The 23,574-nt window shown below is 42.0% G+C and overlaps 1 protein-coding gene across 1 annotated transcript in view; it reads right to left on the reverse strand.

Annotated features, from left to right (window-relative positions):
- Positions 1–23,574, reverse strand: part of sspo (SCO-spondin) — a 97,124-nt gene that overhangs the window by 50,901 nt on the left and 22,649 nt on the right. Inside the window, 36 exon segments of the mRNA XM_008294493.1 lie at positions 240–369; positions 453–589; positions 877–1,011; positions 1,131–1,301; positions 1,444–1,490; positions 1,622–1,877; positions 2,053–2,223; positions 2,329–2,532; positions 3,350–3,441; positions 3,924–4,049; positions 4,316–4,445; positions 4,957–5,079; positions 5,274–5,465; positions 5,545–5,709; positions 5,802–5,960; positions 6,148–6,300; positions 6,380–6,462; positions 7,353–7,550; positions 10,944–11,073; positions 11,993–12,134; positions 12,229–12,356; positions 12,463–12,575; positions 12,952–13,054; positions 13,141–13,245; positions 14,361–14,409; positions 16,850–17,009; positions 17,742–17,892; positions 17,994–18,176; positions 18,312–18,449; positions 19,608–19,760; positions 20,251–20,482; positions 20,930–21,027; positions 21,567–21,746; positions 21,922–22,086; positions 22,207–22,328; positions 22,615–22,729. Coding sequence (XP_008292715.1) covers positions 240–369; positions 453–589; positions 877–1,011; positions 1,131–1,301; positions 1,444–1,490; positions 1,622–1,877; positions 2,053–2,223; positions 2,329–2,532; positions 3,350–3,441; positions 3,924–4,049; positions 4,316–4,445; positions 4,957–5,079; positions 5,274–5,465; positions 5,545–5,709; positions 5,802–5,960; positions 6,148–6,300; positions 6,380–6,462; positions 7,353–7,550; positions 10,944–11,073; positions 11,993–12,134; positions 12,229–12,356; positions 12,463–12,575; positions 12,952–13,054; positions 13,141–13,245; positions 14,361–14,409; positions 16,850–17,009; positions 17,742–17,892; positions 17,994–18,176; positions 18,312–18,449; positions 19,608–19,760; positions 20,251–20,482; positions 20,930–21,027; positions 21,567–21,746; positions 21,922–22,086; positions 22,207–22,328; positions 22,615–22,729 — 5,139 coding nt within the window.

Consider the following 23,574-nt stretch of genomic DNA (forward strand, 5'->3'; position numbering starts at 1 on the left):
GACAGAACAGGAAAAGTTTCGTGTGAGAAAATAAAGTGAAAGAGGACATAACAAAACACAAGTAAAAGACAAAGCACAGCAGAAAGCACCAGTGGCTGTATAAATTCAGTGGTGTTTTTCCTACCATTGCAGTTGACTCGAGAGCAATTTACCAGTCTTCCTCCTTCACATGTGCTGAAACATTATGAAGAAGTTTGATCAGTTCTATCGCTATTTCTAAAGAAGCACTTTGTGATGGCTCATATAGCAAGTGAAGCAAGACAGTTTCACATACCAGTTGTTGCAGTCTGTAGGGACGGTGTCTCCGGGTCTGTGCTTCTCTCCATGAATGTCACAGCGGCAGTCAGACTCCTGCACACACACACCATCCTGGGAACGTAGAGGACCATGAGCAAAAATACCATAATTACTTCATATGTGTATTAATGTGTGCATTTCCATAACTCATCAACCTGCTGGACGGCCCCATGTAGACACTGGCAGCCTGGTGTGCAGTTCCTGCTGAGGTCCAGTGTGATGTCTGTACATGACACTGGCCCTGTGACACACTGCTTCCACTCCTGGCCTGGAGGACACTCCTTGCCTTTACCTGACACCACAATAGAGTCCAAGTAGAAACCTTATTAGTATAATCAATAATACAAATATGAATGGATACAAAAATGCCAAAATGTGACTTTTTTTTTTAGATGTATTCACTTAATTAACATATGCATTCCTAAATTTGTTTTTTAAATATGCAGTTTCTTACTAAAATTGTTTAAAAATGTGATCACTATTAATTATACTTACAGTTTTTTTTTTATTGCCTTCTCATGCAAAAACACAGTTTAATGCAATGTATTGTAATGTATATTAATATAGTTACTGTTGTACCGCAAGGCTGCAGGTTACAGGCGCTGAACTGCTGAGCGGTGCCATGGACTCTGATTGGCCCACGGGTTCTGGTCCTATAACCTCCTCCACACGTGACTGAACACTCTGACCACGCACTCCATGGCTCCCTTACAGCTTCACACACATTACAACTGGATTTATTCACTTCTATTTAAAATACGTTTTTACTTTTTTACTAACTTGTAAACACTAGATTCTATGTATAATAACAATAGCAACCAAGTGTTTCCCACCAATGCAAGGTTCAATGCTGCAGGTGTCAATTCCAACTCTGTCTCCTTTGCAGGGACGACCACCAAAAGCCAAAGGGGGATTGGTTCCTGAACGATACCTCCTTCTTACACCAACATCACATGTTCGACTGCAGGCACTCCACTGTGTCCAGCTGCTCCAGCCACAATCCACTAGGAAACACAAAGCCACACACACATGATAAAGATAAAAAAGAACGTGGCAACCAAAAAAATGGGACATACACAAAGACTGAGAGAAACACAATGAGAAAAAATGTATATCATAACTTTTAATTTACAGAAATGCACTCACCAGAGCAGGGAGATGTCCCACACTCCATTACTCCATTAATGCAGGTACTGTTTGAGACACACAAGGCAAGAACAAGTGATGCCGAATTGTAAAAATGTCAGGATTTCTTCTATTTATGGATGTTGTGAACACATTTTGATCGTTAATCTGAAGTTATTCCATGAGTAAAGAGAGGTACCAGTTATTACAGGCATCAACAAGCAGGATGGCACCGGCTGGGTACATCTCCCCCTGGTGGTAACATGGGCACTGTTCTAAGGGCACACAGCTACTGTTGAGCAGGTAGAAGCCCAGGGCGCAGTAGCAGCCGTCATAACAGGCAGTGGCACACTGAACCTCTGTGGAGGTCATGTCCAAGCACACCCGTGGACACGCACCTCCCTGAAGCTCGCACTCAGCAGCTGACATGTACATCATGCCCTCTGGACACACATCTGAGAAGAGTGGAAATAGGACACAGGCTTTTAGTGAACGAGGTGGATAAAATAACATCAAGAACTGAGAAAAAACACAAAAACACCACAAACACAGTAAAATGTTAGCGTAGTACTATTCACAACGTAATATTCAATTGCCCTGCTTAAGTACCGAGCAAACATGTCACAGTACCTGAACAGGGATGGGAATTGCAGTCCCTTGTCTGTATATGAGGTCCAATGCAGCTATTACCCCCATGCTGTGGTGCTGGTGAATTGCAGAATCTCTCTCTTGTCTGGACACCAGAATCACACTTGGCTGAACACTCAGTCCACAGTGACCAGGCTGACCAACCACCATGCACTGGAAGCATAAAACAAAAGTCAGCTTTTCAATCTTTGTTTTTTTTTTTTTGGTAGTTTTTGTATATGTGTTATGATGTGTTATGCACATCTGCATTTGTCATACCTGGACAGTAAACAGTGTTGCAAGGCTCTTGTTCTTCACTGTCTCCATCACAGAGAGAATGTGCATGTATGTTGCTGGACAGTGAGAGTGTGTGGTTACAGCTGCGGAATCGTTGTTTAATTCCTACATCATCGACATGGTTGAAACATGTCTTGCTGCACTCTGACCAGCTGGTCCATTTACTCCAAACACCATCTGGCAGCACTGCACAACAAGAGGAGGGCAGAATAATCGTTAGTGTTTGACGAAAAGCTGTCTTGGGACTGTTGTCCCATGCAGCATGGAACAGCTCTTTTGTATGTTTTAAAGACCACAACAATTTTAAATGTAAAACATTATAGTTACAAGATGCAATGCGGCAAACATTTTGGTCCTATAAAGTGTTAGATTAGAAACCCTCTGTAAAAATGTCTGTGTTGAAGGTTATCTGTGAAACATTCAGAACCAAATAATGTCTCTAAAACACCAGCATCCCAGACCTAAACAAACCTGCACATTAAAAGACTGTGTACATGGGGGCCAACAAAAGATAATCATGGCACAGCCACTGGCCTATGCTAGCACTGAAAAATACACTGAACGGCTGTAACGAGTTGTTGTTATCTTCACTTCATCTATTTTTCCCTTTCTTGTGTCTATCTGTTCCACTCCATGTGTGTCTGTTTCCATGGTCAGCCAGACTGGAGCGGACCAGTGTATGGACCAGGCCTGCTTGAGGATAGATTGGAGCATCCAAACAGAGACTCAAGACCGGCGTGGAATAGACATGACCACAGAAGGCTGAGCTAAGGTGAAGCTCAAAACTGCAGCAGAGACTCTCACAATGAGTGGAAATTAAACAAGTACATATAAATTGGGTTAAAAGGATAAATAGAACACTTTTCTAGTGGCGTGGAAAGTCACTATGGATCTGTTTCAAAATGCAAGGAGGGCCAACACTTTCAAACGGAGGGACTCACGTGCACTAACATATGATAATGAAAGTGTAGCTGTTGTGTGTATAAGGTGTGAGTTCACATACCAGGGGCACATGGGCTGGAGCATCGACGGGCCTCAGAGGAGTCTCCTGGACAGGGCTGGATTCTGACTGCTCCTGCTGGATTCACAGGAGACCTGAGAAAAGAAATTCTGTGAATGAGAACTCCTCAACCTGATCTAAACTATTAAGTGATTTGTGAGCAAAAAAAAACAACAACATATATTCTTAACAGGTTCATTAAAGACATTAGTTAGAAGTGCAAATTATTAGGAACAATGTCTGGGGAGAAACCTGGGCTGTTGGTGCAAACAGTAAATGATACATCAGTGAAAAACTTGCAGATTAGGATATAATAACTGTGAGTTATCTAAGCATATGCAACTAAAAAAACCGAACACATTAAAGAACTTAGGCAAGAAGTGGGCAGCTGGTCTTTTAGAGTGTACAAAGACAATGTAAATACATAGAGAATTATTGATTAAATGCAATCTAATCAAACTGCTGTTGTTAAAATAATTTATATAGAAAATTAAATTAGGATGCTTACAAGGTCTGAAAATTTCCATCCAACAAAGAAAATGGTGCTTAAAAAAAGTTTTGAATTAAAAAAGTTCACCTGTAGCGTTGTTGTAGCCCCAGGCCGCAGGTTACGTCACACGGTGACCATGACGACCAGGCTGACCAATGACAGCTTGTCACACAGCTGGACGTGTCACAGGTGACTTGGCCATCTCTGCACATACTGGTGGTAAAATATTAAGCAATCCCCTCAAGATTTTTTTCATTTACTCACAAACCAATGACATTATATATAAGATTTGTCGAGTCGTCCCTCACAATGCTGGGAAAAATTGGGATTATGCAGCTTAAATAGTAGATTCTTCTTCAGACAATGCAGCTTTTGAGATAAAATACCCACAAAATTCAGTATAATTAGAGTTAGAAGTGATTTGCTTGTTTAGTGCCATTATTTTTTATTAAAATTCAAAATGTGTCTGTATCTCTCACCAAGTGGTACACTGGTCCCTGCTGATCACCTGTCCTGGCTGAAGTATTTGGCTATCCCAGTGACAGACACATTGGCTGGAATTAACACATCGCCCCTCCTGAAGGTACAGCCTATGGGGACAGCGACACCCTGGAGAAAAGGCATAATTTATATCTTAATTGAGGTTTCAGCTACCACAGAACGAGTCTATGTGAGCCACGATCTTTCTAGCAAAAATATCACTGGCATTGCTTCAGTGCAGCTTTGTGGCTTTTTAAAAAAAGAGAACAATATTGCAAACCCAATCACAGTCACAAATCATCTTTTTAACAGACAACAGCCCATTAAGTTTAGTCTTGGTGGAAATTTCCAGTAATATTCTCATGTTTTCTCAGGGGAATGTTCAATAAAACACCAAATGCATCTCAGAAATATTACTTTGTTTGTCTACAATTGACACAATCACTCTCTCAATGATGCTCAGACGTGTAGAAGCATATCAAAGAGTTATGTGATTGCTTGCTCGTACACAATAAAAGATAAGGAATAAGGCACAAACTGTATACTTTTCATTTCACATAGGTGCAGTGCAAGCACACTGGATGAACATATTCAACTGCACAAACACAATATTAAAATTCAAGTACACAGTGTGTCCCACCTTGTATGCATGTTGCAGTGCAGTTGTTGGTCAAACTGAGATGTGAGCAGGTAGGAGGACAGGGGTCAACTCTCCCAGTCTGACAGTCTTCCTCTGTCACCAGCAGCATGCCATTGACACAACCTGAGCAACCATTGAATCAGTTTGTTAGTATTCATGCATGGAAGAGTAATATAATTCAAGCATTTTATGATAAAATTTGGGAGCAATTAAGTAATCAAATTAATCAAGTTAGGAGCATTTGACTACTATCCTCAGGCTAAAACAAAATATTGCAAATGTTTAAACTTCAGTAGAAAAATGCACATGACCGTGACCTGTCTGTGTGCCAGTTTCTTTGGTACAGGGTTGGTTGTTGCAGCTCTGGCTCTGCCGGGTCACGCCCTCACAGTCCCGACCATCGTTCTTAGGAGGAGGAGCAGAGCAGGTTCGGTTCCTCTGTCTGACACCTCCTCCACACTCAGCATCACACTCAGACCACTCTGTCCACTCTGACCAAAGACCATGAACTACAAGAGGAGACGTGGATTGGGTTAATGTTACCACTACGTCAAATTCTGGACAATTTTGAAGGTTCACAGTCCTGACCTGGACATGCTTTAGGAAAGCAGGCTCGACTGTCAAACTGAGCTCCACCACAGGCTCCTTCAGGCAGGGCCTCCCTTATTATATCCCTCTGCCGGAACAAGGAGCCAAGACCACATGACACGCTGCAGGTGCTCCATGCTGTCCACGGGGACATGATGCAGTCCACTACAGAAACACAGACGAAAATAGGCAAGGTAAGTGAAGGAAAATGCATTCTTTAGCCACATCACCACTTTTGACATGCACATATATCCTACCACAGTCTTTTTCATCTGAGCCATCCACACAGTCCTTATGGAGGTCACACCTGCGGTCCAGGTGAATACACTCCCCGCTGTCACAAGAGAACTGCTTTGGAGAGCAGCGGCTGGGCACCAGAGGGCGCTGGGGAGTCACTGCTGGCCTTGCTGTTGTGCCTGATGCAAAAAAATATTAAAATAACAAAACTTTGTTTCATGTACGTTTAAGAATATCCAGGTAAAAAACATCATAGAGAATTAAAAATGATTTACTTTCATTTCATACTTTACTTGAAACTACTGACACCATGTTAAAAAGGTTCTCAATACAGAACACTCTACCATTATAATGTATAGTTACCACAGCGTTCTTCATCTGACCCGTCCAAACAGTCCTGCCTGCCGTCACATACTTGACCCGAGTCCACACAGCCGAATGACCAGCATTGGAACTGGCCCTCCACGCAAAGCACTCTGGGTAGGCCACCATCATGGGGGCTTGTGGTGATCGCTGGGGCTGTAGATCAATAGATTACAGAAGTGACATTCTGTGCTTTCTATAAAGTGAGTTTATTTGTTGGATAACTAGGAAGAACACAAAGTGTCACCCTTTGTGGTATGGAGACCAGGTCTACCAGGGTGGAGCGATGTGGTTAGATGCAGTCCAGGGTGACCTGTTGTGACCCCTGGGTAAACAGATGGACCGGGAGTTGAACAACCTCATTGTTTAGGACAAATAAGACACAAGTAACACTGTGTATATAAATGTAAAACAACTACATATTTTAGTCTAAAAATATATTAATGTTGCCATCACTTTTTCTCTAAGGTTGTCTGATATTACTCCTAAACTGGACACAGGATAAATTCCTCTCTTAGTAAGCATCTAGAATAAAAATTAGAATAAAACTTTATTTTATTTTACTTAATTTTATCTGCTTACTGACAGAGCCTATAATTTACAGATGTGCCCCAAACACCTCACATGCATGCTGGCTGTTTTTGACAAGCATTCTGTGAGCTGAGCATGTCACATGGTAATATCACACTTGATCTGATCATTAAATTGTGGGAAGCCAAAGTCCTGAATGTGATTAATATTCATTTAATTTTGTTGCCTTCGTACTGCGACAGCTGTTGTGCCCCTCGCTCAGTCTACATCTCCCTGCACCTGTACTCTCATCAGATGTGTCTGAGTCAGGACCTCTGCCACTCCAACGCCTTCTTCCCCTTTCTTCTCAATTTGCTTTTTAAAATAATCAACTACAGACCACTTCATCTGTGATAAACAGTAAAAGTTGAATAGATTGTTCATGTGTCAGGCAGTGAGACATGGATTGAGCAGGTGAAGAGAAAAAAAGCACTACTTTCAACCACTATAGCTAGCACAGTGTTATCTGTGTCAGTGGGATGGGCACCAAGTCAGCCTCATGACCATCATTGCACAAATACAACCACACGAAATCAGAACTGACACATTCTCGGAAAAGTATTGCATTCTGGAGAGCTGGCTGATTAAACTTACCACTACTCGGAGGTGTGATCTTATCAAATGTCGTTGGTGCAGTGACCCCTGATGTTGCCACACCAGGAAGGCCACCTTGGGGCCTTGTGGTATGGAGACCAGGGGCACCTGTTGTACTGGCACCATGAAAACCTGGTCTCCCTGTGGGGCTGGTCTGGTTCTGCAGGCCTGGAAAGCCTCTGGTTGGAGCTGTGCCTGAGAAGCATTCAGAAAAAGACACATGAACAAACACAAACATAAAACAACAAAGTCATCAGAGATACAGATAATCTGCATATCGAACTGTTAAATGTACATTATTTCTGGTCACCTGATGCCACTAAGACCAGAAATTAGTATGACTGATGGGCAATTACTCATAAAAAGAAATCATGCCTATCCCTACCACAGTTGATCTCATCAGAATGGTCCTTGCAGTCTGGTCGACCATCACAAAGCACAGACACAGCGACGCACTCGTCACTGTGGTGACATGAAAACTGGCCTGGCCTACAGCGCTGCACAGTCACTTTCCCACCCCCAGAGGGAGACCTGGTCACGCTACTGGGGGTCACCAGCTCATCTACACAAGCAGAGGGAAAATCATTTTCATATTCACTAATGTGAGGTAGGCTATACAGCTCAATGTTAGTTCTGTAAACCCTTTAGATAAGTTAGTAGGCGCAGGAAGTGGTATTGATGACCATCTATACTTATCCATGTAGTCCATGGAAGCTGTGGTGGAGAGGAGGACTCTGAACAAACTGTTATCTATTCTGGATAACCCTGACCACCCTCTCCACTCCCTTCTGGACAGGCAGCAGAGCTCCTTCTCAAACAGACTGATTCAGCTCCGCTGCCACAAGGACCGGTACAGGAAATCTTTCCTGCCCAGAGCAATAACTCTGGGCAGGAACACCTCACTTCTGTGTGGCAGAGAGCATTCTCAGCTCTCTGCTCTGTAAAATCCTTTGTCTTTGCACTGTTTTTTTCAATTTGCACATTTTGTACACTTATTTCATTTATTTTATTTTATTTTAATTTCGCTTTATTTTTATTTTTCATTTTTTAAATAGTATTTAACTTTAGCCCTTTTCTGTTGTGATTGGTGTTTTTTCTTTTGTTGCTGCTGTATCACAGTAATTTCCCAGGCCTGGGATAAATCAAGTATTTCTCTATTCTATTCTTCTATTCAATTACTCACCACCTCTGCAGCCAAGGATCTCCACACGCAAGTAGAAGATGTGTCTGAACTCCGTGGGAATGATGCGCATGTAGCGAGCTCTGACCAGCCGACCGAGCCAGCGGGTCACAGGGGTCCTGCCTACCATCCGCACCTCAAATATCTACACAACAGCCGAGAACACACTTAAGCATGGGAAGACAACAGTATTGTAATGGATTGTTCTACTTGTCTTGTGCAAAAATACATGTTTATTAATTTGATGCTATACTGTTCAAGAATATTATACTGTCTAAATATGCAAATTACATCAAATACCTTAGCAGGCCCACCAGGCTCCCCATTTTCAGTGTAGTCTATAAAGAGGCTGCTATGCAGGGAAAATGCCAGGCGGTATTTTGTGAGGGAACCCCACATGCGCTCACTGCCCTGTGTCACAACCCCTGATATCCATGTAGGTTCTAGGAAATCCACCTGAAAATATGGCTGGGGATCTGTAGGCAACGGGCTCCAACCAGGCTCCATAACCTGACTGCAGGCATCAGAGACAAACATTTTTTTTTACTCAAGTGAATGCTTTATGATCTCCTTTTCAAACATAAAAAATATAAAGCAGCTAACGAGGCAGGACCGCATCCTAAATTATGTGTAAAAATTGTACATTGATGTATGTGAGAATGATGATGGACAGATGGGAAATATGGAGATGGGAAAAACACTGCTGTGTGAGAAGACATGAGAAAGGGTGGCAGGGGAAAGGGGAGACAGAGTACAGACACAAAACAAAAACAAACAGATATGCAAATAGGCAGGCGTTAAAAATATATGATAGAGAAAGAATGTTAGAGAAGTGTTCCTGCTCGATTTTACGATTTTCAAGTCTTTTACATACATGCAGTCAGGTACTGTATGACCTTAGGATATTTTTTGAATCAGATGAGATAACCCTACAAAGATCTGATCACTCACACATTAGGAATAATGTTTAGTCGTCCAGCATCAGCAGGGTTGTTCTCACGATGTGAGGATGAGGACAGCTGACCATAACGAATCCTCCCATCCTCCAGTCCAAGAGACGAGGAGCAGATGCCTGCAAAGTACGATAATTCTCAATACCATTAGGTCTGGCCTTCTAAACACTCCAGATAAAACACATCAAGGCACTGTGTATGCAGGAGAAAATGAATTTCTCAGTAGAACAAACATTTTACAAGTCAACAACAAAAGATAACAAGACCACACAAAAAGGAACAGTTTAAAATAGCATTCGACCCATACCTTGATATCCTGGACCACCATCCTGTAAATACATTAGATCAAATTAGAATACATTAGTTTCTATTGCTATGTGGCTATATTAACATCTGTAACATTTGGATCTTGTTGGATCTTGTTTAGTCTGTTCAGTCTGCAAGCATTTCAAGCATAACTACAAAGAAGGGTGAAAACTATTGGTAGAAATTGTAGCTGTACGATATTTATGATTTTTTAAAATTGTAATCCTGACTGGAAAACACAAGTGTTCTAATACTTCAAACACATGAGATGATCGCATTAAAGATATGTGTTTCTGTTATGTATAATCCCAGAGCACATCCTTCTATCTGTAGGTATCTTTAAATGAACTCATTCTGACACATATGACAATCTGGAAGAACCATTGTTAACAATATAACCATTGTTAAGACATTTACAATTTTAAATAAACACCAGTGACACCAAGAGTCATATTTTGGAGGAACTGATATTTAGGGTCCGAGGACCCCTACTCGCTGCAGCAAGCAGGGGTCCTATTGTCCAAGGATCCTATTGTTCCTGCTGCATTTTTCATTTAAATGTTCCCTTACTGTTGGTTTTACGGCAGGATGAGTGACAGCTGCCATCGACGGAGTCCTCAGAGGAGCAGCAGTGGGTGTGTAAGGCCTACAAATTGGTACAAACAATAAAAAGAAATATGGAGAATTCAAATTCTGGATCAAAACTGAGATCACACAAACTTGTAAAAATACAATTACTATTACTGATGTTGTGACTACAACAACAAAAAGTTTCCCCCTTCACCTGTCTGACTGAGTGGTTATGTTGTCGTAGGGGTGGCATCCGTTTTCATCCTCTCCTCTGGGGCAATGAGGAATTCCATCACAACGCTGCACTGCCTTAATGCAGCCCCCTGGTGGGGGGCAGGAGAACTGACCAGCAGGGCAGCTACGTGGACTGGTAGCTGTAGGAGAAGGCTGTGTACCTGCATATAGGAAGAAGTCATACAAAGGAAGAGTGATTTTGGTATTAATTTCTAACTGATGTCACTTACAAAAGCACCTGGGTGAAAAGAAGAAACAAGAAGTAAGGAAGGAAAACTTATTTGAGCTGTTGCAGTGTCACTTGCTGATAACCTGCCTTCATCTGAAGCATATAAATAAATACAAAAAAGAACAGTCTCAACTGGCTACCAACAGACTGCTAACAGTGTGAAAGCTCACCACAATACATCTCATCAGATCTGTCCCCACAGTCATTGACACCATCACACACAACCCCCAGCGGGCCTGCTGGCACACAGCGACCATTTTCACACTGGAACTCTTTCTCTCTGCAGCCACCTCCTGGGGAGATTGGCGAGGGAGGGGTGGGGGACGTCAACCAGTGATGAACTGGAGAAGAGAGAAGCGACCATTTTAAAATCTACTGTGTACTTTGTAATGTGTAATTTATGCAACACCAACAAATTAGCATCAACCATTTGAACCCCAAAACCCACTGCTGGGTTTGAAAGATATGTTTTCTTTAAAATATTGCAGGAATGACACCATTTATCAGAGGCAAAAATTGTAAAAACAAGAAAAGAAGAAATAAAATAATTATTGGTTCATCAACTCTCTGACAGTCCTTCACCCATCTGTGATGTGCTTAAGTTGATTAAATCGAAGCTTGTGATAGTTCATCGAAATTGCTTCATTCTATTCATGTCTCATTCAAAAATTTGTCAGACATAAACAGTTTGTTCTAACCAGATTCTGTAAAAATAAAAAAGAGAGAGAAAAATTGAGCTCCTCATGGCAACCAAAGAAGTAGCAATGACTCGGCTGTGCCCAACCATGTGAGCCAAAAATCCAGGGACTTTTTAACCAAATGGGCTGAAATGCAGCTTGTGTTTACATAAAGGAGAGAGGAGAAGAGTGTAGACATAAATTAAAAATATAAGTAGTTAAATATCTTTAGTGTGTAGGGTGATCATTTTTATATTGGTAACACCAACCTTCCAGTTTTTTAAATCTTTGGTAAAGAAATTACTAAATTCAACTTTTGTTGCTTCTTTTTAAAATATTGATGTTACAATTGTGTCATACTGCACTTCAGACTTTTCTGAGTTTTATCTACCTCTAGTGTTGGTTGTGTTATTTCCACAGAGGTGCAAGACTTTATATTGCACTGAAAAATGAGCCCAAAATAAGTAAAAATGTGAAACAAGCAAAAAATGCCCAGAAACTTCATGGGGCACAGATGGATATGAAATCTACTAACCATCACCACAGCCCATGATCTCAAGTCGAAGGTAGATGCCATTCTCGAAGTCATGGGGCAGCAGGCGTACAAACTGAGCCAGCACCATCCTGTCCAGTCTGCACTCAGTCACACCTCGATCATCATGGTTACCAAGAAAAACCTGCCAGGAGAACGATGATACATCAGTTTTAAAATGAGAAAAAAACAGAGACAATGTCTTCAAAGTGTAAGAAACTTGCTGTTTGCAGCTGGACCTTTGCTCTGGGTCGGGCGTCAGTGACAAGCTCTTTGTAAGTGTACCACTGTTTTCCATCCAGACTGAACTGGAGGTAGAAGCTGGACACAAATGTGCCGAACACACCACCACCCTGTGTCAACACACCTATTGAAGAGCAGAGAGTCACAACGTATTTTATACATTTCCTAAATATACAGTACATTTTCACATACAATATGACTTGCTCAGTAGCACCTGCATGAATGTTTACCAGTGATGTTGTATGGTTGCAGCAGGTTTATCTGTAGGTAGGGGCTTTGTGTGTTGCCAGTGCGTCCCTCGGGTCTCCGCTGGGGGAGGTCCTTATACTCCTCTGGTTCTGGACTCCAGCCCTGCACATACATGTTTTACATTTTCACAATGACAATGTGAACATGTTGATATATTCCAGGTGCTGCTAGCCATTTAACATATTAGTCTTCCATATTTGCATGCTTACATTTTGTCAGGTAACAGGGGGCACAAGGTATAACTGAGACAGATGGCAATGTCATTTAGTCAGAAAATATTATGAGACACATACAAAATTTTGAGTAAAATCTTGATCTGGTGATGGTGGGAGATGAAAAGAGATTATAAAGCATGTTGCAGAGGGGATATGAATCAGTCCAAAAGAAGACAAACTGTAAAACCTGCTTGTAGTAATGCAAAAACCTATAAGTAGGTCTGGTGTACCTGGAGGTCTCTATGAGGGTCCCACCTATGCAGACGAGCTGCATCAGGTGGGTGACCAGCCTGCTGTGATGAAGCACTGAAGCTCGAGGCTGGGAGAGACTGAACTCCCAGAGGAGACCAACATTCATCTGAACAAGAAGGAGAGGAGGTGAAAGTCTATGAAAATGAAGGATAATAGAATATAGTAAAACTGCACATGTGAAAAGAAACTAACCTCCAGGAGGAAGTGGATAGGTGGGAACCAGAGGTGTAGTGCCCTCTGCTGGCTTGGAGGTAACAGTGTCAGGGCTGATTGTCACAAGTATGGTGTCATTGTCTCCTAGTGGTGATGCAACATAGAAATGTAAGCGAATACATATTTTTATTGAAAAGTTGGACATTAGCTTTTAAAGAAGCAGTGTGTAGGATTTAGTGGCATCTAGTGGTGAGGTTGCAGGCTGCAATTAACTGAATACCCTTCGCCCCACCATCTCTTTCCCTTTAAGAGCCAGTTGTGTGGAAGAGGATCTGTTCCTTCTTTAGATATAAAAGGCTCATTCTAAGGTTACGAAAACACAAGTTTCACTTCCATGTGATTATAGATCATTAGTTCCATTTCTAAATACCCCACCTCTCTTCTACACACTGGTCCTAAGTGCTTCAGCATTATTGTTGACAGTCTCATATTCTTAATCATCTAAATCTCTTTATTCATTTCTACTTATGTACAAGAATGTAAACAAAACTATTCCCACAGTAGTGTTTCCACAGAAATATCTTCTAGATCTTTTTAGCATTGCAATGTTTTTACATTTATCATTTTGCCACTAAACTGCTGCTCCAAATTACACCGATTTAGACTAATATATGTACAAAGTGTTGTTTATATTGTATTTAGCAGAATGCAGCACTGCAAACGGACACACCGGTTGATGTTGGAGGGATGAGTTGGTTTCATTTTGAACCCATTTCAAGAGTGCAAGCAGGAATTCTGAAAGGTTTTTCAGACTCATAAACTGCTGTGCAATATACTGTTGGATGTCTTGTCAACTATCCGATTTATTTTTAAACATTGCAATATGCAGTTTGTTGGGGGTCAATAGGAAAAGGCAAGAAAATGGTCCACTGGCTGCCCTGATTTGGGAGAATTTCCGAGCTGCCCTTGACACAAGCAACCTGATGCTTGCAGCACAGGAAATGAACTGGAAAAAAAAAATCAAACACTCTCTCGCAAACAGGGTGAGTGTGTGTGATTACCTAAAAACACAGCCCATAATATTTCCTATCACTTGTTCCTATCTGTCATCTGACATTTGCAATCACTCAGTAATGACATTAGTAACCATGGAGGTCACTTAGCCATGTATAACTGGGTAATGCCAATCACTGTGTTGACCATTAAACAGGAAAACATTTAATCAGAGCAAAGAGCAGAGCAACCATAAGGACTTTTACCTTGGCAGTAACAACACCTGTCTCCCTCTCCAGGCACCAGAGTTAGTCCCTGCACCAACAAAGAACATTTGAGTTGCCATGGAAGACAGTTATGTAGAGGAAACAAAAAAGATATAGAGGAAAAGAAACTGTACATTAAGAGTGTGGATTGGGCTGTTTACATGAGATAAAACTGAAACACAGATGCAAACACAGTCACATAACCAATTAATGAAAAAAATACTTTATTCATCCCAGAAGGGAAATTCAATAAATTTAAATTCACCAATGTACTGCTATCATATTTCCACAAACCCTACTTAAATACAGCAGGTGCACTCTGAAAATAAGAAATAATTCTGGCAACAAAAACAATGAAGCAAATTTATTGATGTCCTATTTAAAAAAAATAAAAAAATAAATAAAATTATTACTTTTTTTGGAAGGAAAAACTCCACAAAAATGTTAAAGAGGAAAGGACAAATAAAAGAATAGGTATTTTAAAGCTAGAGTACAGAACCTTTACATAGAAATGGATGTCTGTCACATTCAAGTCATGGTCAAATGAGTCAGCCAGCAGTGTTTGTCAAAGCTAAAAAGGGGAGCACTCAAAGTGACAAAGACAGAGTGGGCAACAGAAACTACAAGTACGTTGGAACCTCCAACTCCCGGTACAAAGAAACCTGGTTCTAAAAAGGATTAGAGTCAAAATAAGAACAAGAATAGGAATGTTCACCTGTAGGCCTATTTTATAAGTATGCGTTAACAGTGGCATTCTGACCTTTAACAATCCGAAAACCTTGCTACCCGACAGGTTTTTAGGAAAAACGAACGGAACCCATAAAAACATCCTGAACATACCGACAGCCTTGGATTCCAACTCCGACATGACATTTTGTGTCACAAATAAGGATAACAGCGTATTATCTGACTCAACAATCAGATTGGCTACGTTCAGACTGCAGGACTTAATGTTCAATTCGGATTTTTTTGTGAAATCCGATTTTTTTTGCGAGTTCGTTCACATTTCCAATTAAATGCGACTTGTATGTGATCTCCTGTGTGAGCTTCATACGACCCAAAAGTGTCCTGCATGTGCAGAAGAGGACACAACGACGTCACACGCAGCGAGCGTGCTCAGTGTTTTCGGAAGTAAACACAGATGGTAACGGTGGAGCGTATCTGCCACTCCTCCACCGCCGCTACCGATGGTGGAAACAGAAGTGTGACCGCTATCCTAAACTGGCATCAGCAACCAAGTACTGCCTGTGCGTTTCGTCCACTTCCATCCCATCGGAGCGCACCCCTGGGGTGGAAGTGGCTGGATCGAGTTGAAGGCAAAGTCTTATTCCGTGACCTGCAGCATCTGTGGAGTCACACACACTGCAACTTTCAATCACTAAAAGTTTCCACTGCCGCCAGAAATATCCCTGTTTCAGTATGACCTGAGTTGTTGTATTTCTGACAGTGAGAAGCATCTTAAATTGGGTAATGTTATGCGACTGTCAGTGTTATCTCACGTTACCTGTTCCCAGAACAAAACATATTTACGAGTAAAACCTACCTACAAATTACAATGATAATTTAATAAGAAGCAGCAGAAACCGCTTAGAAAAACTACAAACCTCTTGGCAGCAGCCAACATTTATAAAGAGGTACACTCATATAACAGTGCTAATGTAACACTGGTGAAGGGGATGTAGCAATACTTGCAGTCAAGTATCGTTCATGTTTCTGTCAGAAGGAATGAGTCAGTTCCAGGATTAATGACGACACTTCATCTAAGTCATCCTCTAGATATTTGCTATTGCAGTGTCACTGTATTAATGTTAGTGATTTAGCACCTGTTCTCAAGTAACAAGGATATTAATGAATAAGTAAGTAAATCATCTTCTGATAAAGTCGCTGCTCTTTACTGGACAAGACAGATAACGGCACTAATGCAAATGTGAGTGGTTTGAAAACCATAACGGTACCTGGATTTACAGAGGAGAGTCCGAGGTACCCAGACACTCTCTTTTACATTACCTCATCATAGACCAGAATAACACTTGTAACCATGGTACTTCTACACAAACATGGCAAAGGCTGTATCCACAAAAAGATGATATGAAAATCAAAAATTCATCCCTATAGCCAAGAAGTCAGAGGGCATACCATGCAAATAATGTCAGCAGTGAATCCCCGGTGTGATTCCCTGGCTGAACCCTTACTGTTTGTCATGCCCCTGCTCTCTTGGCCCACAAATTCTGTCTGTCTCTATTGCTCCTTTCTAATAAACGCAAAATGAGTTTCTTTTGACAAAAACTAATCAAATGACTAAAATGTGACTAAAACTGAGACAAGCCAAAAAAAGGCTAAAACTATATCAATATCAGGTGCCAAAATTAACAGTCATAAATACATAAATGTACCTCTCTTTCACACACACACACACACACACACACACACACACACACACACACACACACAGTATGTGTACACAGAAGCACACACACTCTCCCTCTTACCTGAGGACATCCGGAGACAGCATATGGACAGTAGGGGGAACACTGCACGGTAAGGTTGGGAAGACAGTGGCATAACTGACACTGCTCTGACCGCCACCGATCTCCCACCGTATGGGACTGACCCTGATACTCACACTCATCACAGGGGTCTGTCTGACACCTGTGTACACACATAGACATGGAAACTGTATGCAGGATTTATGGAATGCTCTCCACATAAGCACTATGACATGTAGCCAATTCCTAAATGGAACCTCACAGAGGTTTTGTTGAGTATACCTGTCACTGACACAGTTTGTCATCACTGTACTAAGATGGCCACAAGCTGGAGTTGGTGGAATTTTTTTGTGGTACATCATAGAGAAAATGCTCAGCCCACATTACCAGCTTCACAACATACAAGCAGACAAATTCAAATTAATTTTAGGTAGCTTGTAAAATATGGTTTCAAATAGTTTCTTCATGAATTTCATCCTTGAGGGACCAAGGCATCAAACTGGTAAGATGTCGTGTGTGAGAACATTAAGGTTTTTAGTAAACTCTAATTCAAGGTGCTCATTTGATTTGATGTTAAGTACAAGAAGGACTTTTTCGTCATAAGGTAGTGATCAGTAGAGTTATTAAAACCAGTTTCCTAGACAGACTAATCCTTCAGAAAGGGTTGAGATTTCCATTTTTCTGCCAATTAAACATTTGTTATGATGGTGACCCTAATAGAAACAAGAAGGATGCAAACTCTGGAAAATGTAGAGTGGTAAATTTTGAAATGACAGAGGCACAACTTAGAAGGTTAGGGGAGTCACTTTAGAATCACCATGTATGGAGTATCCATTAGAAGGAGTATAACAGCCTAGAGGTTGATTAGTATGAAAAAGAGAAGGAGGCTATTTACCGGCGGGCCTTTCTGTAAATTCCCCTGCACGTTCTCCCATCTCCGAGCTTGGTGGGGTTGTTCGGGCTGCGGAACGACCACTGGACACTCTGGACACCACAGGGCCCTAAACACTCTCCCCACTCAGTCCATGATGACCAGCCACAGTGCACTACAGTGAGACGAAACTGACTGCTTGTGACGGCTCAGACTTGTGCACATGTGTGTAATATTCAAGTCTGGATTTTAGGTTGGTGTATTTGACTGACTCACCTAAGCAGTCTGGGTTGGGCTGACATCTCTGAGCTCGCCCTCTCTCACAAACACAAATCTCACAGTCCACTTTTATCTGCTGGCCCGGCCAGTAACGCACCCCTGCCACCTCACATACACACTCCTCTGGTGGCACACACTGTTGTGTATGGCTCATCACCTGACCCTCTGGACACCAGCAACCTGCAGGTGGAGACATGTTCATGAGAAAAAAGCTTGTGACAGAAATCTCAACAATTCAAACTAGAAAGAAGCAACAATTTGTTTTAGAACACAAGATATCCCAGAATTCTCCTGTGTTGACCTCCCCTGACTGACCTGAGAAGCAGGGAGCCGTCGGATCACAGGTCGTCCCACTGCTGATGTGAGCACAGGACACTGGGCAGGGAGCACAGCTGTGTCTCACCAGGCCAGTAGGACAGCTTGTGTTGGCACATCCATCATTAGGACATGGTTCTAGAGTGGGATAGAATAGACACCTCATTATCAGTAATATTCCATCCTTTACTAAATTCTATTACCATCTGTCTGACCAAACCATAGACTGTATAAAAGATGGACGTAGCTACCGTGACGTCACCCGTTGGTTTCTGAGAAAATGAAGCCAGCGTTTTGCTACTTCCTGGTTGACATCTTGGATTTTTGGAGCCAGTGATGCAAAAATGCTTGGAGGGGGGCGGAGCCATAGGAGCAGCGATTGGTCAGACGGATTGAGAGGCAGGCCCTCTCTGCCCACCCACATTTACCACCTTCTGTTCGCTTCGTCTGCATCGCCGCTGCCGACTGTCAATCAAGCCAGCCACGCCCCTTGCCCCACAAAATTATGAAGATTTTTTAAAAATTCAGTATTGATTTATTTTCAGATTGGCCACCTGATCTCTGGATTTGACTATGAAAACTAACAAGAAAAAAATCCTGAGCTGGAGGAATGCGGTATTTCGTGATCTGTGATCACTTCTTTTCCAATTCATTTCTATGGGAGCCAGGGCTTTTTGGAGCCAGCAACTAGCGGACGTAGTCATATTGCAGGTTTTTGATACTTCCGGGTTGGCTTCATTTTTCAGGGCCGGTTGCTACGTCCATCTTTTATATCCAAACAAAGTTTCCCAAAGAATTTACAAAAACATTTTTTGTCGCCTCCAGTGACATAAAATCAAACAGATAGTTTGGATTTTTTGTTTGCGTGTAAGATTTCTACCTATACCTTAACGGTGGTGAAACATGTTGTGTGTGTATGATGCAGCAAATAAGGCCCAACAACTACTCAAGTTCAAATCAAAATTGCAGTTTAAAACAATGCAATTAGCAAAGTGCAGAACCTGCAATTTGGAATATTGTTGTTTATTTTTTATTTTATTTCGCTGGAGTATATTGAAACTTTCAAGGGTTGTTTATGCTTGTCCATTGATCAATGCATACTATGCACTTTGGGCAAGCACGCTGTGGTTCATCTGACATCAGCCTCATTATTTAATGAGACCTTGTAATTTTGCAGCATGTTTGACCCAGAGTTCAAACTGTCTGTCAATGGTTTTACAAATTCATCGCAATGAGACATCTTCTCCAAATCACCCAGCCCTAGCAGCAATGAACATTTACAAAGACAGCTCTTACTGATTTCCATGGGAAGGTTGGATGGTCCAGCAAGTTGGGAGCAGTCTCGGCCTCCGTAGCGAGGAGGGATGCAGCCTCTGTGCTTGACCTGCACTCCACCACAACCACTGGAACAGTTTGACCAGCTCACCCATGGCAGCCACTGACCATCCACTGAAAGAAGGACAGCAATCAGATGCGAGTGACAAATATATATATGGCCTTCAACTGCAGTATGTGTGAGGGGAAAGAGTTGCACCCATTTATTTATGTTATTTTTTTTAAGCAAAGAACTGGTGAATAGTGACACATTTCTAGGTTAGTGCCCCCTTTGGACATCTGCACTTCTGTGACCTCCTTCATTTCACTTGAATTTTCTTACCGTACCAAAAAGTTTCCAACAGACTCCCACACACTGTCCAACTTGTCAAAATGCATTTAAATGCATTTTTGCAAGTTAGACAGTTTGCAGGAATCTGACACTTTCTGACGTGCTTGTCCTTCTCCTACGCACGTCTCATGAAGTAGTTGTACGAAGACTTCCTTTGTCTTGAGTTTTTCTCACCAACACATGACCACAATTGCTTTCAGGCAAAAACTGTCCAAATCGTAGGTTTACTGGAAGTATTCTGAAACATGTATGTATTGGGCTCTATCTCCGTACCAGGGCAGGTGATGTTGAAGCACTGCTGCCTCTGGACATCCTGGCCCCGACAGCTGTGCAGCGGGTCCCCTGGAGGGCAGGATCTCTTCCGGCTCATGGAGCCCGTTCCACAGGTGGTGCTGCAGGGGCTCCAGAGGCCCCATGAGCTCCAGGTTCTACAGCCCTGCTCATCTGTGGGGCCACCAAGCGGTGCAAGTGAGGAGTCTGGGCAGTCTGCCACACCGTTACACACCTAAGACATAGAGTTCAGTTAGTAAACCGGACAGGTTGAATTTAACAAGAAGGATCTGCACATTTTTTCCTCCTTTAAAGAATAAATATGAAGAAAATGCGTACATTTCTTTTTCCTATCGCTATACTTGATTTATGTTTTAAGTCATTTTACAAAACAAACATTTTAACTACAAATGAACAGCAATATGCAGTAATTGTATATTACTTCCGAACAATTTAGAAGTCTCAATTTTGTTTTTTACACCTTCTAAGTGTGTGGGTAAATGAATATCCTCAGACGAACTCTGAGAATAATGCAATCATGCATTACAAGATAATGCAGTCATGTAATGCGACTGAAACACAACTTATCCTTCCTTTTCTTTACTTTTCAATCACATACTACTAACTGAACACATAATGTTTGACTTGCTGGAGGTATATATCATGTGGGTTTAGGACATACCATGTTAAAGGGGACACAGGTTCCATCCATACAGGTGAATTCAGAACAGGTGACAGTGGTGTTCCGACTGCCAGGGGGCACTGGTGTGACAGTTTTATCTTCACAGAACAAGATTTCAAAGATGTTAATGAACATAACAGAGAATACAGGATCACAATCAAAAACTGTCCTCTCTTAGTTCTTCATCAAACTACTCCTTCCCATCCTTTATTATGTCTTTGCATTATTATTTCTATCTTCCATTCTGTAAACATTCTGTCTTTGGTGTCTTGCAGCCTTTCACTCCATTCCTTCACTCCATGCATCCGTACTTCCATTCTCACCTCTTTGCTCCCTTTATCTCAAAAGAACTCACCACACACCAACTCATCGTCGCCCCGTGGACAGTCTGGGATGCCATTGCAGACTTTTGACATGTTCACACAGGTGCGGTTGTCACATGAGAAACTGCCAGGGCAGGGAGGTATCCGAGTAGAGCCTGGTGACGGACATGATTATCGTCACTGTCCATTAATATGTGTTTAAACTAAAACAGGATTTCCTTCACACCTATATTTTCACATTTGTATGTAGATAAACATACCACAGTTGTCGATACTCTCATCCGAGGCATCCCTGCAGTGTGGGGTTCCGTCACAGAGATGCTGGTAGTCCACACACTGGTCCCCACTGAGGCAAGGCACCTGGCCAGGACCACATGGAGCTGCACACTGCTGCTCATCACTACCATCCATACAGTCTGTTTCACCATCACAACGCCAGGCTTGAGGTACACACTGCCCTCCTGTGGCACAGCTGAACTCATAGGACCTACAGGCTGAAGAAACATTCTTGTTTAAGACAATTAAGAAGGCAAGTCTGGGAACATTTTATCTTTTCAGATAGAGAACAGAAGGAAGAGACAAGAGAAGAAAAGGCATAAGGACGAGGACCAATGATGGAAATGTAACCTCTATACATAGTTAAATCATGAAATTATTGTCTATCATTACCTGAAGTTGGGGTGACAGGTGGGGGTGATGGTATTATGATGCTGGTGTCGCAATTGGTCTTGTTCTCATCCTCTCTGCCTGGACAGTCTGGTGTTCCATCACACAGCTTAGTTGTGGGAACACATGTACCATCCCTGCAGGCAAACTGGTCGGGAGCACAGGTCACTGCCACATCAAACAGAATAACATGTTACATTTGTAGCCAAAATTCAAAGCCTCATTAACAAAACCAAGCAGGTTAGAGTGTCTTTGGAAAATGTATTTATGCTGTATTATTATTTGTACGTTTACCTGGACAAACAGCCTCATCTATTCCAGAGGGGCAGTCTCTGTGTCCATCACACACTCTATCTGCAGGGACACACTGATCCCCTGGGCACTGAAACTCTCCTGGTGTACAGACACACCTACAAATCAGCCAAAAGATTAAACAGGGATGACATCATAAAGTGTAATCTGCTGCGTGTAAATGAGTGCCTCTGAGAAAAGAGGCAGAAAGTAAATACAATCCTATCCCACAAACTGAGAGCTTATCTTCAAATACTTTTCAATATTTGACGTAACTTTTGTTTCCCTTCACACAGCACAGACCTCCAAATGTCCTAGTCTGGACAAGTTCAAAGATCAGATCAGTCAGTTTAACTACTGTAAATCCCAGTACCAAAACTTTAGTAAAACTGAAAACACACACACCCTCTCTCATCGCTGAAGTCCCCACAGTCATCATGGCCGTCACAACGGTGGAGGTAGAGAATGCAGCGTCCTCCGGCACACTGGAACTCCCCTTCATCACACACTACACCACAGTCTGAGCAAACAAAAATAGCACAAAAGCAGGAAATAAAAGTAAGAGGAATCATAAAAAGCATAAAAGCACAGAAAACAACCCTTGACAATAATAGAAACCACTGATATGACACCATGTTTCCCCAAACTTGTTGACAGAGTATCTGATATGATAGAATTGAGTTATAACTTTTTTAAACTGACAAATAAGTATTGTTGATACAGAATCCTTTTTGATAGTTTACCTTGCTCATCAGACGCATCAGCAAAACCACAGTCCAGCCGTCCATCACACACACGGCTGGTTGGGAGACACTTTCCATTTGCACACTGAAACTCCCCCGGAGGGCACAGGGGCAGAGGGGTGGCAGGTCCACAGAACTCCTCATCTGATTGGTCAGCACAGTCTGGGTGGCCATCACAACGCAGAGCCAGGTTCAAACATGGTCCACTGCAGGGTTAGGGTCAACTCCTTAATTCACTTCGTAATTTGAATCTAACAGAAAGACTTGCTCTAAAATAATTTTTAAAAATACATTTAAAAATCTTGACTGCAATGCTCAATGCCCGTCAGAAACTGTTGGACGGATAAACAACATTTTCAGAATATTACCTACCTATCACTACCTGCTACGTTAAAGTCCTTATCTTGGTCATTAAACAGGCTAGCTGTACATGCTGTGTCTTGTTTTTTGTTGTTTTTTCAGAAAACTCTAGTCCAGGTATCACCAAATGGCGGACCTCGGTCCGGATACGGACCGAGTGATGGTTCTGCCAGGACCGTGACCAATCTCTGATGAATTCACGAGATTTTCATGGAGCGTTTTTTCCGACGGTCGCGGCTATAGACAGCGGGTGGTGCTACTC

The sequence above is a fragment of the Stegastes partitus genome, unplaced genomic scaffold (genome assembly GCF_000690725.1).
Source record: "Stegastes partitus isolate 25-593 unplaced genomic scaffold, Stegastes_partitus-1.0.2 Scaffold967, whole genome shotgun sequence".
NCBI lineage: Eukaryota > Metazoa > Chordata > Actinopteri > Pomacentridae > Stegastes > Stegastes partitus.